Source organism: Saccoglossus kowalevskii, chromosome 2 (genome assembly GCF_978046115.1).
Source record: "Saccoglossus kowalevskii chromosome 2, keSacKowa6.1, whole genome shotgun sequence".
NCBI classification, from domain to species: Eukaryota; Metazoa; Hemichordata; class Enteropneusta; family Harrimaniidae; genus Saccoglossus; species Saccoglossus kowalevskii.
In genome coordinates this window covers 10,985,453-11,005,455 of record NC_140642.1, presented here as the reverse complement: position 1 = coordinate 11,005,455, position 20,003 = coordinate 10,985,453, and the positions used below count along the sequence as shown (strand labels likewise).

The 20,003-nt window shown below is 39.2% G+C and overlaps 1 protein-coding gene across 1 annotated transcript; it reads left to right on the top strand.

The window, feature by feature from the left end:
• Positions 1–60: 60 nt before the first annotated feature.
• On the top strand, positions 61–4,500 carry LOC144356551 (protein CEBPZOS-like). The gene is made up of 4 exons (XM_078011262.2): positions 61–154; positions 2,549–2,682; positions 3,238–3,282; positions 4,165–4,500. Exons 2-4 carry the CDS (start codon positions 2,565–2,567, stop codon positions 4,245–4,247), a joined length of 246 nt encoding a protein of 81 aa, XP_077867388.1. The 5' UTR covers positions 61–154; positions 2,549–2,564; the 3' UTR covers positions 4,248–4,500.
• Positions 4,501–20,003: the final 15,503 nt, after the last annotated feature.

The following is a 20,003-nucleotide window of genomic DNA, read 5'->3' as shown; positions in this document are numbered from 1 at the left end:
AGTATTCGGTGATTGGTTATATGTTTACGTAGCGCTAGTATCTAACCAATCACCACTGTTGTTGGATATTGTCGAAGCAGGAAGTTGATTTCTACTGTAACTGTGAGGGCGATAGCACCTTTAGGGTTGGGATGAGGGACACATCGTTGTGCAGGTAAGATATAAACGTTTACTTGTAAAATAATTGCATATTAAATGCGTGATTTAATTATGAGCATATCCTACAGCCTGTTAGACTGTATATAAATTAGGCAGGGAGCTAATATAAATTATTTGGTAAAAATAATTCTTTCGTACATGCACGTAGAGTTAAATTTCTGGTATAAGACTTTTTCCAGAGACATTTTAACATATATTGAGATTTTAAATGAAAAAAAAAAATACATTGAATTGTTCTAATTTGCTAAATTAGCATAATTCACACAGTTTTGTTCCGTTGATTCATAGTTGATGCATTTTAAAATTGTCACCACCTCAAACAGATAATGAATATTCTAAGTGTACAAATTTGTTTGGATACTTAAAGAGGGAGGGTCGTCACCTGCGCACGTGCAGGAATTGAGTCCAAAGCAATGATAACAACACACGCTAAAACGCAAAGGCTCATGGGTAGACGCTTGTTTGTAAACAATGACACTCGATGACCATCTGAGGCATGCGCAGGTGAGGACTCCCTCGCTTTAATGTACGAGACATTACTGAATTCAAAAACATTATTTTGATGACATTAAATACCCTGATGTTTAGTAAATCTCATGCTTGATACTGGTTCTAGTATATTGCCATTTCTAAAGTATTTTTATTGTATTTTAATTCTCATTAAAATAGATTGCAAATGAGTACAGTTTATATTTTAGTCATCAAACATAAACAAAAAAACTTCGAAAATATATTAGGTGTCGTATTTCATTGGTTCAGAATGGCAGATATAACTAATGGTCATGTACATGTACAAACAATGGGTCATGTACAAGTTCTGCATTCATCTCCAAGTTCTGCATTCATCTCTCATATTGCCTTGGGTCAAACATATAACATTGAGGGCAGCTAACAATAATTGAGGACATCCAAAGCAGGAATGGATATAGACAATGACTTTCTGGTCTAGCTCTTTTTTCAAAGAAATATGCCAGTCCAAAGATATATATATATTGGGTGAAAGGTGCTAAAATATTACATTTGCACAACACTTTGAAAGAAGATGAAACTAAAGATAATATTAACATAATGATTTGAAATATTAATTACAGATTATTAAGTGTTAAAACTGTATACAAGTAAATACAGAAAGCCTGCTTATAAGCAGATATTTATTTACCATAATAGTCATTGACAAGAGTTTATTGACAGGGCACTTTTACCTTTTCTTCTCTACCCTTGAATAGTACTATGATATTCATAGTTGTAAATTGCCAAAAAATGGATGGGTTTTGATCTGAAACAGTGCAATATGCACGTTGCCTGTATTCTGATTAGAGACATTGTCACACGCAACGTAATATTACCATAATTGGTATAATACAGGTGTGATGGTTCAAATACCAAAATGGCAACAGTAACAAAAAGACTTCCCTGGCGGCGATGATAAAATACGAACACGGAGCCAACAGATGAGGTTTCAACTGGTACTGGTATTATTATACTCTGCAAACATCAAGTACAATAACGCGGTAAAACTCCACTACTCCAATAACTAGATACTTAAACTCCAATACAATTCAACGAGATCTCCGATCTGATCTCAGTGCTGAACAACTCCCCTATATATACCCACACTGTCTATAAATAGACCATTACATCAGCATACATAATGAGTCTGGAACTTAGTACAAATTTCTAGAATGTTCCATTACCTTCTATTGCCTTCTACAGTGCCCTATTACCTATTCAACCAACTTCTTAAAATTCCACCCAGACACAGTACGATTCTAGAACATTCTCAGTCACACGGAAGTGGTAAACAAGTCGTATGCGACAGACATTATGATTGCTATTGTTCTAGGTTCATTATATTATCAGAATTTGGGTTCAGATAACCATATTTTCCAAATAGAAATGGGTAGATATAAACTTATACTGGTAGATCTACAAGTTAAAAACTATCTTGTGTGTAGTCTTGAAGACACAGCAGAGAAGAAACTTTTTATTAAAATATAAACTGCATGTTGAGAATAGAAAAAAATTAACCAGAGGACCAAATATCATACTAATACCATCTGATGAGGAGAAACTTTAATTTAAGCACAGGAAAACACACTAAAATGCACCAAACAAGTTAATATTTTGTTTTGTGTAATAAATGTTTCTCTCTGTTTATTTCAATACCAATTATAGTAAGTGTATATACAATTTTTGTTTATTTACTTTTAAATTACGTTTATTTACATTTGAACTGTTTTTTATTGTTGCAATGTTTGTTTTTTTAATTTATGAAACCTTAAATGTTATTATACTTTTTAAATCAGTGTCTAAACCAGATAGAATTACAATGAAGACTACTACTACAACTACCTGCATCTAAATACATATTCTCTTGTTTTCTTGCTAGGTGATATCCCTTCGCCATGGTGATTGACATAAAGCCAAATGCATTCAAAAAAGGAGTAAAGATTGTTCTTGTTATTGAAGGTATATTTTTCTTTGGAGCTTACTATGTTTTTCATAAAATGAATACTAATCAAGGTGAGTCTGTCTGCTTGTTGCTTGCCATTTGAAACTACCGTTGACAAAATTATGGTATAATGGGTCTTTTTTTTCAATGTGTGTTTTATGTCATTTCATGTGTGTTCTGTGTCGATGTAATTTTTGTTCCATGTACTTGCATTGTGTGTTATTTGTCATTGTAATTTGTGTTTCATGTAATTGCAATATATATGTACTATGTTATTTCAATGCTTATTCTTTGTCATTGTAATTTGTGTTCTGTGTCATTGCAGTGTGTGTGCTATGTGTATTTTTTGTCATTGTAATTTATGCCACAATATGTATGTGTATGTTTTGAAATAGAACTCTAAAAAATAGCTAATGCTTTCAAACTTTGAATGTTATCCAGTCCCGCAAAACCTCAAGACCTGCATCATTTGATTGAGTCTTGATATTGATATCTGGAGCAGGATGACATCTACCGGTACTCTCAGTGCAATGTGCGTTCCTTGTCATTGTAATGTATGCTCTATTTCATTGCTGAGTGTTAAAGTCATGACATCTATAACTCTATTTGTATCGATTTCCTTCCAGAATATAGACATTACATGCATAAGAAGCATCCAACTATTTTAGAAGGTATGGAATGTAGAAATGTAAACATGCTATGTGGAAATGTAAATGGTTATGCAGATATGCAAATGAATATGTTGAAATGTAAATGGCTATGCGGAAATGTAAATGGCTATGTGGAAATGTAAATGGCTGTGTGGAAATGTAAATGGCTATGTGGAAATGTGAATGGCTGTGTGGAAATGTAAATGGTTATGTGGAAATGTAAATGAATGGCTATGTGGAAATGTAAATAAATGTGGAAATGTAAATGGTTACCGGGTATGTGGAAATCTAAATAAATGGCTATGTGGAAATGTAAATAAATGGCTATGTAGAAATGTAAATGGTTATGTGGAGATGTAAATAAATGGCTGTGTGGAAATGTAAATGGCGATGTGGAAATGTAAATAAATGGCTATGTAGAAATGTAAATGGTTATGTGGAGATGTAAATAAATGGCTATGTGGAAATGTAAACGGCTGTGTGGAAATGTAAATAAATGCCTGTGTGGAAATGTAAGTGGCTATGTGGAAATGTAAATGGCTATGTGGAAATGTAAATGGCTATGTGGAAATGTAAATGGCCATGTGGAAATGTGAATGGCTATGTGGAGATGTAAATGGCTATGTGGAAATGTAAGTGGTTATGTGGAAATGTAAATGGATGTGTGGGAATGTAAATGGCTGTGTGGGAATGTAAATGACTAAATGTAACTGGGTAAGGGGTATTATAAATATGCAATGTGGAATATGAAATATGCTATGTGAATTCATTTCTTATGAAGCCAGTTACTTTGCTCAAGCTTGATACAGTTTGTGTGTGACTTAATGTGTAATTTGAAATATGTGAATTCAAACTATTAATTAAAGTTCTGCTAACAAAAGTTAACATTGACTCATATTTCAGGTTTTTACAAATCAGCAGAATGGGGTGGAATCAAGGATGCAAGAATCAATGACTATAAAGCATGGGAAATAACAGACAAGTAACCATGGTAACTGAGCATTCGACCTTCGTGTTGAAGTTGAAACAATGATATTGTAGCAGTTTCTTGTAGATATTCTATGGATTTGTGTATACCACATATTACATTTGATATTATACATTGTATTTGTTCAAAAGAATGAATGGGATAATCCTGAATGTCACAAATCACTGTAAATGGTTAGCTTGGAAATGCTATTGTTTTGTTCAGTATTTTACTGTTATCCATTAAACTGCTTGTATATAAAATATGTCAAAGTCAAGTTGTGTCATTTCTCAACAATTCCCAGCTTGTAAAATTATAAACATGTCTGTAATATCTTGTGTTGTAGATATGTATGTATGATATGTATAATTGAAACCCAGGCACATTCATAGCCAGAATTCATTCTTCTTATGGAATCATGTCTGTCCCAAAATGTGTCTCAGCCTTGCCTGGACAGAGGTTCAAACTTTATACATTCATTATGCATCAAGTCCCCCATAAAATAATGGTTGCATCTAATATTAAAATAAAGATGGCTGACTCCACCCACCCCACTATGAATTTAATGGCTGTTTATAAGAGCTTATTCACTACGTTCAATTACCCACCATAGACTCAGGTCAGTCGTAGCTACGTGCGGGTTTCAGGTTTTTTGCGTGGAAGCGTGTTTTTTTCACTGGGGTTCTGAGGCCTGAGATTTTCTTTCAGAGCCATCAAAATCGCTGAGACTGACCGGTTGTCACTGGCCAACCTCGGACAGGGGAGCCCCTTGGGCCCGCTCGCCGCAGGTATGACTCTGGTACTAGATACTTCCCCCCAGGGTTGGGGAGCGCATCTATTGGGCCAACAAGCCCAAGGATATGGCTCCCGCATTAGTTTCGGGACTACCATATCAACCGGCTCGAACTGAGAGCAGTGTACTTAGCACTACCACGCTTTCTACCCGTAGTTCGGGACCACAGAGTCCTGCTCCGCACAGGCAACGCAGCGGTGGTCTCCTTCAAGAAGGAGGGGGGACGCATTCCCCATTGTTGTCAGTCCTAGCGGAGCAAAATCCTCCTTTGGTGCCTGGAATACAATATGGAGCTAACCGCACACCACCTTCCAGGGGTGAGGAACAGTCTGGCGACGCCCTTTCAGGGCGACTCAGTCTCCAGAACACGGAGTGGCTGATACCCCAGTGGGTAGCCTCCAGGCTGTTTCGGCTGTGGGACGGTCCAAGGTTGGACCGTTTTGCCGCACCCCGGAACGCCAAGCTCCAGACGTACGTAACACTCCTGCTGACTCCAGGAGCCTGGGCCAGGGTCGCTTTGCTAACCCTGTGGACACACTTAGTTGTGTACGCCTTTCCTCCCTTTCCGCTAGTTCACCGGGCACCGGAGAAAACTTCGACAGGTGCACACTCGCATATTATCATGGGTTGCACCCAATTGGCCAAGCAAGGCCTAGCTTCCACTTCTGTTGGAAATGCTAGTCGAAGCGCCAGCAGTGCTTCCGGACTTACCGTACCCGCCGTCCCAACCCGGCGTACTACCAACGAGCCCAGCAGGTATCACTTACATGCATAGAGGCTCTCAGTAGACCCGCACATACAAAAGCCTTATCTGAGCGGGCTGCCAACGTCCTGGCCAGGGTGAACAGGGATTCCACCTACGCAGCCTACATTTCTAGGCTGCAAGCATACACTGATTGGTGTAGCGGAAGGGAGATTGATTCATACAATCCCTCTATTGGCCAGGTAGCAGGCTTCTTCGTCCACCTGTTTGACGAAGTGGGTTTGTCCTATGCAGCGAGCGTTGACTACAGGTCGTTCTTATCCCCCACCACTCAGAATGTACGGGAACAACACTAGCCGATTGTCCTATTATTAGGAGACTATTTACTGCTTTCCAGACGTCAAGACCCCATACAAGGAAGCCGCCCAACTGGGACTCGTCGGCTGTGTTGTCTGCTCTAAGCAGACCACCCTTTGAGCCTTTGACGTGAAAAATAGTCTTCCTACTGGCCCTCGCCTCAGGTAGGCGCCGGTCAGAGCTAGGTGCGCACTGTCCTTCGCGGACGGTTGTGCCGCTTTTATGGACGATCAAGTTGTACTAAAGACACGAATCGGGTGTCTCGCCAAGACCAAATCCCAGGACACGATCCTCAACCGATCGTCATCCCCCGGCTGGCAAATACTGTCGGTCCGGAGGATCAGGAGGAATTGCTTCTCTGCCCGGTTCGAGCGCTGAGTTGCTACGAGAACCGTACCAGGTTTTCTAGACGGGGAACCAAACACATGTTTAGCTCCGCTGTCGACTTTGTCGAGCGGAGCTTATCATATGAGTGATTGTCCGTCGTCGTCGTCCGTCGTCGTCGTCGTCTGTCGTCCGTGTCAATGTTTTACTTTTTCGACTTCTTCTTGAAAACTACAAGCCTAAATGCTTTGATACTTGGTGTATATGTACCTTGGGTAGACCTCTCTTAGGTTTGTTCATTTCATGTTGATATCTTTAATTCTCTAATTTTGGTGAATATTTTTGTCATTTTTGGTAAAAACTGATATTTTCGACTTCTTGTTAAAAACCGCAAGTGCAATTGCTTTGATATTACATTTATAGGTACTACATGTGGACCTCTCTCAGATTTGTTCATTTTGTAATGATATCTTTAATTCTTTAATTTTGGTGAATATTTTTGTCATTTTTGGTAAAAACTGATATTTTCGACTTCTTGTTAAAAACCGCAAGTCCAATTGCTTTGATACTACATATATAGGTACTACATGTGGACCTCTCTCAGATTTGTTCATTTCGTGATGATATCTTCAATTCTCTAATTTTGGTGAATATTTTTGTCATTTTTGGTAAAAACTGATATTTTCGACTTCTTGTTAAAAACCGCAAGTGCAATTGCTTTGATATTACATATATAGGTACTACATGTGGACCTCTCTCAGTTTTGTTCATTTTGTAATGATATCTTTAATTCTCTAATTTTGGTGAATATTTTTGTCATTTTTGGTAAAAACTGATATTTTCGACTTCTTGTTAAAAACCGCAAGTGCAATTGCTTTGATATTACATATATAGGTACTACATGTGGACCTCTCTCAGATTTGTTCATTTTGTAATGATATCTTTAATTCTCTAATTTTGGTGAATATTTTTGTCATTTTTGGTAAAAACTGATATTTTCGACTTCTTGTTAAAAACCGCAAGTGCAAATGCTTTGATATTACATATATAGGTACTACATGTGGACCTCTCTCAGATTTGTTTATTTCGTGATGATATCTTCAATTCTCTAATTTTGGTGAATATTTTTGTCATTTTTGGTAAAAAGTGATATTTTTGACTTCTTGTTAAAAACCGCAAGTCCAATTGCTTTGATATTACATATATAGGTACTACATGTGGACCTCTCTCAGATTTGTTCATTTTGTGATGATATCTTCAATTCTCTAATTTTGGTGAATATTTTTGTCATTTTTGGTAAAAAGTGATATTTTCGACTTCTTGTTGAAAACTGTAAGTCCGATTGCTTTGATATTACATATATAGGTACTACATGTGGACCTCTCTCAGATTTGTTCGTTTTGTGATGATATCTTCAATTCTCTAATTAATTTATTTTGGTGAATATTTTTGTAATTTTTGGTAAAAAGTGATATTTTCGACTTCTTGTTAAAAACTGTAAGTCCGATTGCTTTGATACTATTCATATTGTTCATTTTCTAATGATGTCTTCAGTTCTTTAATTGAAATGTGCATTGCTAACAGCGGAGCTATCTCAGCCGATAGGCTGCTTGTTTTGTGTTATACATGTAGCCCTGGCAAACAGGATAAGCCGGCTTCCCCGACTTCCGTCTCCAGGTGGATTACAGCGACTGTACTGGAGGTCTATAATACACTATCCTCCTCAACACAGACCTTGCAGAGATACCAAGTACGAGAACATGAGGTCCGTGCGATTGCTAACTCACTAGCGCTAGGGTCAGGTGCCCCCCTCAAACACATTCTGAGGGCAGGCTTCTGGAGAACGCAGAACAACTTCATCAACTACTACCTAAGAGACACCCAATCTATTGAGCAGGGTCTCTTCAGGTTAGGCCCCGTCGTAGCGGGTCAGGCCTTGTTTGCTGACCCAGCCCGAACGACCGCAGGGGCAATAAGTCAGTCTCGGCATTTTTGCGGGCAGATTGTCTGTTCCACTAGCACTTCCTGGAAGTTCCCAGGTTTCGCTTCTGTCGACCTACGCCCTCATACGAACTGTTTCGGTCCTATTTTAAGCTTATCACCCCCGAATTCGGCTTGGGTCTAGCTTTCTCGGGCACACCGAACCCTGTCACCACAGCAGCATTGGCTTCTTGCTTCGGGGATAGCACAGGCAAGGTAAGACACCACCCTTCTTGGGTCTTAACTTAGGTTTTTGGGTTTGTTTTCATCTCGGACTGGGGAAAAGTCTTTCATCGTTCTTCTATTTTCTGTTTGCTCGGAAAAACCCGCCACCTATCGGTGTCTGACTCTGCCTACAGTTCAAAATAGTCATTTTGACTGACCGGAGTCTATGGTGGGTAATTGAACGTAGTGAATTTAGGCGAGGGTTCTCCGAACTCGCCTATTCACATAGTTCATACCCCCAACCTCCCCACTCTTTCCGTCGCGTTGGTCTAAGTCCTCGAGGCGGAGAGAAAGGAACCAGAGTGATGGACGGCTACCTGTGGCGCTGCCAGGTGGCCTCGATCACCTGGGTTCGTCACGTAAGGGGTAAAAGAATCTTGAGGTCATGGGGCTTCCCCTGAATTGGATTCTATCTCTCCGTCACCGGCAGAATCTCTGATTAATGCCTACAGTTCAAAATAGTCATTTTGACTGACCGGAGTCTATGGTGGGTATGAACTATGTGAATAGGTGGGTTCGGAGAATCCTCGTCTAATTATGTATATATATATATATATATATATATATATATATATATATATATATATATATATATATATATATATATATATATATATATATATATATATATATATATATATATACATGCATATCTGTTTGTTACATGATCTAATTAAAAATGGGCAAATGCCATATTTTTTTTAGTGCTTAAAATGCATCAAAGTGCATCATGGAACTTAGATGCATATAATTTTGTTTTACTAATTCAAAATGGCTGACTGGCAGCCGTTTTGTTTAAATGTTTGTTGTTCTGAAGCAATGTCTCTGGAATGGCTGAACCAATCAACTTTACAAATTTTCATATCCAGCACCTCCCAAAGTTATATTCAGTACCTCCCATTGTCATATCCAGTACCTCCCATTGTCATATCTAATACCTCCCATTGTTATATCCAGTACCTCCCATTGTTATATCCAGTACCTCCCATTGTTATATCCAGTACCTCCTATTGTTATATCCAGTACCCTATTGTTATATCCAGTGCCTCCTATTGTTATATCCAGTACCTCCCATTGTTATATCCAGTACCTCCTATTGTCATATCCAGTACCTCCCATTGTCATATCCAGTACCTCCCATTGTCATATCCAGTACCTCCCATTGTCATATCCAGTACCTCCCATTATCATATCCAGTACCTCCCATTGTCATATTCAGTACCTCTTATTGTTATATCCAGTACCTCCCATTGTCATATCCAGTACCTCCCATTGTCATATCCAGTACCTCCCATTGTTATATCCAGTACCTTCCATTGTTATATCCAGTACCTACCATTGTTATATCCAGTACCTCCCATTGTCATATCCAGTACCTCCCATTGTCATATCCAGTACCTCCCATTGTCATATCTAGTACCTCCCATTGTTATATCCAGTACCTCCCATTGTTATATCCAGTACCTTCCATTGTTATATCCAGTACCTCCCATTGTTATATCCAGTACCTCCCATTGTTATATCCAGTACCTCCCATTGTCATATCCAGTACCTCCCATTGTCATATCCAGTACCTCCCATTGCCATATTTAGTACCTCCCATTGTTATATCCAGTACCTCCCATTGTTATATCCAGTACCTCCCATTGTCATATCTAGTACCTCCCATTGTTATATCCTGTACCTCCCATTGTTTTATCCAGTACTTCCCATTGTCATATCTAGTACCTCCCATTGTTATATCCAGTACCTCCCATTGCTATATCCAGTACCTCCCATTGTTATATCCAGTACCTCCCATTGTTATATCCTGTACCTCCCATTCTTATATCCAGTACCTCCCATTCTTATATCCAGTACCTTCCATTGTTATATCCAGTACCTCCCATTGTTATATCCAGTACCTCCCATTGTTATATCCAGTACCTCCCATTGTCATATCCAGTACCTCCCATTGTCATATCCAGTACCTCCCATTGCCATATTTAGTACCTCCCATTGTTATATCCAGTACCTCCCATTGTTATATCCAGTACCTCCCATTGTCATATCTAGTACCTCCCATTGTTATATCCTGTACCTCCCATTGTTTTATCCAGTACTTCCCATTGTCATATCTAGTACCTCCCATTGTTATATCCAGTACCTCCCATTGCTATATCCAGTACCTCCCATTGTTATATCCAGTACCTCCCATTGTTATATCCTGTACCTCCCATTCTTATATCCAGTACCTCCCATTCTTATATCCAGTACCTCCCATTGTTATATCCAGTACCTCCTATTGTTATATCCAGTACCCCTATTGTTATATCCAGTGCCTCCTATTGTTATATCCAGTACATCCCATTGTTATATCCAGTGCCTCCCATTGTTATATCTAGTACCTCCCATTGTTATATCCAGTACCTCCCATTGTTATATCCAGTACCTCCCATTGTCATATCTAGTACCTCCCATTGTTATATCCAGTACCTCCCATTGCTATATCCAGTACCTCCCATTGTTATATCCAGTACCTCCCATTGTTATATCCTGTACCTCCCATTGTTATATCCAGTACCTCCCATTGTTATATCCAGTACCTCCCATTGTTATATCCAGTACCTCCTATTGTTATATCCAGTACCCCTATTGTTATATCCAGTGCCTCCTATTGTTATATCCAGTACCTCCCATTGTTATATCCAGTGCCTCCTATTTTTATATCCAGTATCTCCATTGTCATATCCTGTACCTCCCATTGTCATATCCAGTACCTCCCATTGTCATATCTATTACCTCCCATTGTTATATCCAGTACCTCCCATTGTTATATCCAGTACCTCCCATTGTCATATCCAGTACCTCCCATTGTCATATCCAGTACCTCCCATTGTCATATCTAGTACCTCCCATTGTTATATCCAGTACCTCCCATTGTTATATCCAGTACCTTCCATTGTTATATCCAGTACTTCCCATTGTTATATCCAGTACCTCCCATTGTTATATCCAGTACCTCCCATTGTCATATCTAGTACCTTCCATTGTTATATCCAGTACCTCCCATTGCTATATCCAGTACCTCCCATTGTTATATCCAGTACCTCCCATTGTTATATCCTGTACCTCCCATTGTTATATCCAGTACCTCCCATTGTTATATCCAGTACCTCCTATTGTTATATCCAGTACCCCTATTGATATATCCAGTGCCTCCTATTGTTATATCCAGTACCTCCCATTGTTATATCCAGTGCCTCCCATTGTTATATCTAGTACCTCCCATTGTTATATCCAGTATATCCCATTGTTATATCCAGTACCTCCCATTGTCATATCTAGTACCTCCCATTGTTATATCCAGTACCTCCCATTGCTATATCCAGTACCTCCCATTGTTATATCCAGTACCTCCCATTGTTATATCCTGTACCTCCCATTGTTATATCCAGTACCTCCCATTGTTATATCCAGTACCTCCCATTGTTATATCCAGTACCTCCTATTGTTATATCCAGTACCCCTATTGTTATATCCAGTGCCTCCTATTGTTATATCCAGTGCCTCCTATTGTTATATCCAGTACCTCCCATTGTTATATCCAGTACCTCCTATTGTTATATCCAGTACCCCTATTGTTATATCCAGTACCTCCTATTGTTATATCCAGTGCCTCCTATTGTTATATCCAGTGCCTCCTATTTTTATATCCAGTATCTCCATTGTCATATCCAGTACCTCCCATTGTTATATCCAGTACCTCCCATTGTTATATCCAGTACCTCCCATTGTTATATCCAGTACCTCCCATTGTTATATCCAGTACCTCCATTGTTATATCCAGTACCTCCTATTGTTATATCCAGTACCCCTATTGTTATATCCAGTGCCTCCTATTGTTATATCCAGTACCTCCCATTGTTATATCCAGTGCCTCCTATTTTTATATCCAGTATCTCCATTGTCATATCCTGTACCTCCCATTGTCATATCCAGTACCTCCCATTGTCATATCTATTACCTCCCATTGTTATATCCAGTACCTCCCATTGTTATATCCAGTACCTCCCATTGTCATATCCAGTACCTCCCATTGTCATATCCAGTACCTCCCATTGTCATATCTAGTACCTCCCATTGTTATATCCAGTACCTCCCATTGTTATATCCAGTACCTTCCATTGTTATATCCAGTACTTCCCATTGTTATATCCAGTACCTCCCATTGTTATATCCAGTACCTCCCATTGTCATATCTAGTACCTCCCATTGTTATATCCTGTACCCCCATTGTTATATCCAGTACTTCCCATTGTCATATCTAGTACCTCCCATTGTTATATCCAGTACCTCCCATTGCTATATCCAGTACCTCCCATTGTTATATCCAGTACCTCCCATTGTTATATCCTGTACCTCACATTGTTATAGCCAGTACCTCCCATTGTTATATCCAGTACATCCCATTGTTATATCCAGTACCTCCTATTGTTATATCCAGTACCCCTATTGTTATATCCGGTGCCTCCTATTGTTATATCCAGTTCCTCCCATTGTTATATACAGTGCCTCCCATTGTTATATCTAGTACCTCCCATTGTTATATCCAGTACCTCCCATTGTTATATCCAGTACCTCCCATTGTCATATCTAGTACCTTCCATTGTTATATCCAGTACCTCCCATTGCTATATCCAGTACCTCCCATTGTTATATCCAGTACCTCCCATTGTTATATCCTGTACCTCCTATTGTTATATCCAGTACCTCCCATTGTTATATCCAGTACCTCCCATTGTTATATCCAGTACCTCCTATTGTTATATCCAGTACCCCTATTGTTATATCCAGTGCCTCCTATTGTTATATCCAGTACCTCCCATTGTTATATCCAGTGCCTCCTATTTTTATAGCCAATATCTCCATTGTCATATCCAGTACCTCCCATTGTTATATCCAGTACCTCCCATTGTTATATCCAGTACCTCCCATTGTTATATCCAGTACCTCCCATTGTTATATCCAGTACCTCCATTGTCGTATCTAGTAGCTCCCATTGTTATATCCAGTATCTCCCATTGTTATATCTAGTTCCTCCCATTCTTATATCCAGTGCCTCCTATTTTCACATCCAGTACCTCCCATTGTCATGTCCAGTACCCCCATTGTCATATCCAGTACCTCCCATTGTTATATCCAGTATCTCCTATGTTTATATCTAGTACCCCCTATTGTCATAATCAGTACCCATATTGTCATATCCACTACCTCCCATTGTCATATCAAGTACCTCCCATTGTTATATCCAGTACCTCCCATTGTTATATCCAGTACCTCCCATTGTTATATACAGTACCCCATTGTTTTATCCAGTACCTCCTATTGTTATATCAAGTACCTCCCATTGTTATATCCAGTACCTCCTATTTTTATATCCAGTACCTCCCACTGTTATATCCAGTACCCCCTATTGTCATAATCAGTACCCATATTGTCATATCCACTACCTCCCATTGTCATATCAAGTACCTCCCATTGTTATATCCAGTACCTCCCATTGTTATATCCAGTACATCCCATTGTTATATCCAGTACCTCCCATTGTTATATCCAGTACCTCCTATTGTTATATCCAGTACCTCCCATTGTCATATCTAGTACCTCCCATTGTCATATCCAGTACCTCCCATAGTTATATCCAGAACCTCCCATTGTTATATCCAGTACCTTCCATTGTTATATCCAGTACCTCCCATTGTCATATCCAGTACCTCCCATTGCCATATTTAGTACCTCCCATTGTTATATCCAGTACCTCCCATTGTTATATCCAGTACCTCCCATTGTCATATCTAGTACCTCCCATTGTTATATCCTGTACCTCCCATTGTTATATCCAGTACCTCCCATTGTCATATCTAGTACCTTCCATTGTTATATCCAGTACCTCCCATTGCTATATCCAGTACCTCCCATTGTTATATCCAGTACCTCCCATTGTTATATCCTGTACCTCCCATTGTTATATCCAGTACCTCCCATTGTTATATCCAGTACCTCCTATTGTTATATCCAGTACCCCTATTGATATATCCAGTGCCTCCTATTGTTATATCCAGTACCTCCCATTGTTATATCCAGTGCCTCCCATTGTTATATCTAGTACCTCCCATTGTTATATCCAGTATATCCCATTGTTATATCCAGTACCTCCCATTGTCATATCTAGTACCTCCCATTGTTATATCCAGTACCTCCCATTGCTATATCCAGTACCTCCCATTGTTATATCCAGTACCTCCCATTGTTATATCCTGTACCTCCCATTGTTATATCCAGTACCTCCCATTGTTATATCCAGTACCTCCCATTGTTATATCCAGTACCTCCTATTGTTATATCCAGTACCCCTATTGTTATATCCAGTGCCTCCTATTGTTATATCCAGTGCCTCCTATTGTTATATCCAGTACCTCCCATTGTTATATCCAGTACCTCCTATTGTTATATCCAGTACCCCTATTGTTATATCCAGTACCTCCTATTGTTATATCCAGTGCCTCCTATTGTTATATCCAGTGCCTCCTATTTTTATATCCAGTATCTCCATTGTCATATCCAGTACCTCCCATTGTTATATCCAGTACCTCCCATTGTTATATCCAGTACCTCCCATTGTTATATCCAGTACCTCCATTGTCGTATCTAGTAGCTCCCATTGTTATATCCAGTATCTCCCATTGTTATATCTAGTACCTCCCATTGTTATATCTAGTACCTCCCATTCTTATATCCAGTTCCTCCTATTGTCACATCCAGTACCTCCCATTGTCATGTCCAGTACCCCCATTGTCATATCCAGTACCTCCCATTGTTATATCCAGTATCTCCTATGTTTATATCCAGTACCCCTATTGTCATAATCAGTACCCATATTGTCATATCCACTACCTCCCACTGTCATATCAAGTACCTCCCATTGTTATATCCAGTACCTCCCATTGTCATATCCAGTACCTTCCATTCTCATATCCAGTACCTCCCATTGCTATATCCAGTACCTCCCATTGTTATATCCAGTACCTCCCATTGTTATATCCTGTACCTCGCATTGTTATATCCAGTACCTCCCATTGTTAGTCCCCGTTCGGACGGAGTCCGAAAACGGGGACTTATGTTTTGCCCTGTGTGCGTCCGTGCGTCCGTGCGTCCGTGCGTCCGTGCGTCCGTGATCACCTGTATCTCGAACATGCATGGACCGATTATGTTCAAACTTCACTCATACATCACACATTATATGGGACATATGCACATGCATTTTTTTCATGATCCGATTAACGATAGCCGAATAGCGGCCATTTTAAGGCCGAAAATGCATCAAAATGGCACATTTTCACCATTCCGGACCCGGATCTCAGTTATGCATGGACGGATTTCGTTCAAATTTGGTACATACATTAAACATAATAGGACCTTGATGCACGTCATTTTTTTTTCGGATCAAGTTCGAAATGGCCGACTGGCGGCCATTTTGTTTTAAAGAATTCAGTTCTGGATCCGTATCAGAGACATGTCTGGATTGATCAAGTTCAAACTTCACACACACAAGGTACATCATGTCACAAATATGTATGTGCATTTGTTTCATGATCCCATTAACGATAGCCAAATGGCGGCTGCTTTAAGGCCGAAAATGCATTGAAATCGCACATTTTCACCATTCCGGACCCAGATCTCAGTTATGCATGGACGGATTTCATTCAAATTTGGTACATACATTAAACATAATAGGACCTTGATGCACGTCATTTTTTTTTTCAGATCAAGTTCGAAATGGCCGACTGGCGGCCATTTTGTTTTAAAGAATTCAGTTCTGGATCCGTATCTGAGACATGTCTGGATTGATCAAGTTCAAACTTCACACACACAAGGTACATCATGTCACAAATATGTATGTGCATTTGTTTCATGATCCCATTAACGATAGCCAAATGGTGGCCGCTTTAAGGCCGAAAATGCATTGAAATCGCACATTTTCACCATTCCGGACCCAGATCTCAGTTATGCATGGACGGATTTCATTCAAATTTGGTACATACATTAAACATAATAGGACCTTGATGCACGTCATTTTTTTTTTCAGATCAAGTTCGAAATGGCCGACTGGCGGCCATTTTGTTTTAAAGAATTCAGTTCTGGATCCGTATCCGAGACATGTCTGGATTGATCAAGTTCAAACTTCACACACACAAGGTACATCATGTCACAAATATGTATGTGCATTTGTTTCATGGTCCCATTAACGATAGCCAAATGGCGGCCGCTTTAAGGCCGAAAATGCATTGAAATCGCACATTTTCACCATTCCGAACCCGGATCTCAGTTATGCATGGACGGATTTTGTTCAAATTCGGTACTTACATTAAACATAATAGGACCTTGATGCACGTGATTTTTTTTTTCGGATCAAGTTCGAAATGGCCGACTGGCGGCCATTTTCTTAAAGAATTCAGTTCTGGATCCGTATCCAAGACATGTCTGGATTTATCAAGTTCAAACTTCACACACACATGGTGCATCATGTCACAAATAGATATGTGCATTTGTTTCATGATCCGCTTAGCAATAGCTGAATGATGGCCATTTTAAGGCCGAAAATGCATTAAAATCACGTATTTTCACAATTCCAGAACCGGATCTCAGTCATGCATGCATGGATTTTGTTCAGATTTAGTACAATGTGTTGTACATATGCAGGTGCATTTCGGTCATGATCTGCTTTGAATGTATATGCCACTCAAATATGAACGGAACGGGGACGTGTCATTGACAATGACTTGTTATATCCAGTACCTCCCATTGTTATATCCAGTACCTCCTATTGTTATATCCAGTACCCCTATTGATATATCCAGTGCCTCCTATTGTTATATCCAGTACCTCCCATTGTTATATCCAGTGCCTCCCATTGTTATATCTAGTACCTCCCATTGTTATATCCAGTATATCCCATTGTTATATCCAGTACCTCCCATTGTCATATCCAGTACCTCCCATTGTTATATCCAGTACCTCCCATTGCTATATCCAGTACCTCCCATTGTTATATCCAGTACCTCCCATTGTTATATCCTGTACCTCCCATTGTTATATCCAGTACCTCCCATTGTTATATCCAGTACCTCCCATTGTTATATCCAGTACCTCCTATTGTTATATCCAGTACCCCTTTTGTTATATCCAGTGCCTCCTATTGTTATATCCAGTGCCTCCTATTGTTATATCCAGTACCTCCCATTGTTATATCCAGTACCTCCTATTGTTATATCCAGTACCCCTATTGTTATATCCAGTACCTCCTATTGTTATATCCAGTGCCTCCTATTGTTATATCCAGTACCTCCCATTGTTATATCCAGTGCCTCCTATTTTTATATCCAGTATCTCCATTGTCATATCCAGTACCTCCCATTGTTATATCCAGTACCTCCCATTGTTATATCCAGTACCTCCCATTGTTATATCCAGTACCTCCCATTGTTATATCCAGTACCTCCATTGTCGTATCTAGTAGCTCCCATTGTTATATCCAGTATCTCCCATTGTTATATCTAGTACCTCCCATTGTTATATCTAGTACCTCCCATTCTTATATCCAGTGCCTCCTATTGTCACATCCAGTACCTCCCATTGTCATGTCCAGTACCCCCATTGTCATATCCAGTACCTCCCATTGTTATATCCAGTATCTCCTATGTTTATATCCAGTACCCCCTATTGTCATAATCAGTACCCATATTGTCATATCCACTACCTCCCATTGTCATATCAAGTACCTCCCATTGTTATATCCAGTACCTCCCATTGTCATATCCAGTACCTTCCATTCTCATATCCAGTACCTCCCATTGTTATATCCAGTACCTCCCATTGTTATATCCAGTACCCCATTGTTTTATCCAGTACCTCCTATTGTTATATCAAGTACCTCCCATTGTTATATGCAGTACCTCCCATTGTTATATCCAGTACCTCATATTTTTATATCCAGTACCTCCCACTGTTATATCCAGTACCCCCTATTGTCATAATCAGTACCCCTATTGTCATATCCAGTACCTCCCATTGTCATATCAAGTACCTCCCACTGTTATATCCAGTACCCCCTATTGTCATAATCAGTACCCATATTGTCATATCCACTACCTCCCATTGTCATATCAAGTACCTCCCATTGTTATATCCAGTACCTCCCATTGTCATATCCAGTACCTTCCATTCTCATATCCAGTACCTCCCATTGTTATATCCAGTACCTCCCATTGTTATATCCAGTACCCGATTAAATTATCCAGTACCTCCTATTGTTATATCAAGTACCTCCCATTGTTATATCCAGTACCTCCCATTGTTATATCCAGTACCCCATTGTTTTATCCAGTACCTCCTATTGTTATATCAAGTACCTCCCATTGTTTTATCCAGTACCTCCTATTGTTATATCCAGTACCTCCTATTTTTATATCCAGTACCTCCCACTGTTATATCCAGTACCCCTATTGTCATAATCAGTACCCCTATTGTCATAATCAGTACCCCCATTGCCATATCAAGTACCTCCCATTGTCATATCAAGTATCTTGTTACCTATTGTTATACCTATTACCATACCATTGCATTCATTTAGGTAAGATAGAAAGCCACCGAAAATTAAGAATAACAAGGATGAAGAAAATGAATATGCTGAGGGTAACTGTAAAATCGATGTAAGACGAAGTGCAAATAGCATGTTTTGTTCGACATCTCTCTTTCAATGACAGAAACAATAAACATTTATCCACTCCAGATAACTTTATTGACGATAGCTCCCGTAAAAGTGTATTCAAAATCTAGTACCAACTAATTTAGTCAAAAAATAGATGTATGATGGATGAAAACGAATATTATTTGTCGTTCGATACTCAATACTGTAGGTCGGGTCAGACTACGATTTATCATAAGTTGAGGTATACAGGAAAACTACTACTACGCATGTGCATTTTTTTTATTGTACGTACCAAAAAAAACTTTTGCGCATGCGTATTAGAGAATTTCATTGTTTTATCAAACGAATACTTAAATTTGTGCTACAAGAATAGTGTTTCATGTTTTGATAAATCATTGTATTCAATATTAAACGTCAATAATAAAATCACGTGTTCTCGTCCTTATCTTCAAGCATTGTGTTGGGAAGTTCACTTGTCACACTCCAAGATGTAGCAGCACAATAGACTACGTAATATCTTCGAAGTAATTACACATTAAAACAAATGAAAAGAAATGGTTTAACCATGACTGTAGGTCACTTAAACACGAGTTCAAAATCATTTTTAAAAAAGTTATCAAAAGAAGAAAAACTCAAAGCTATA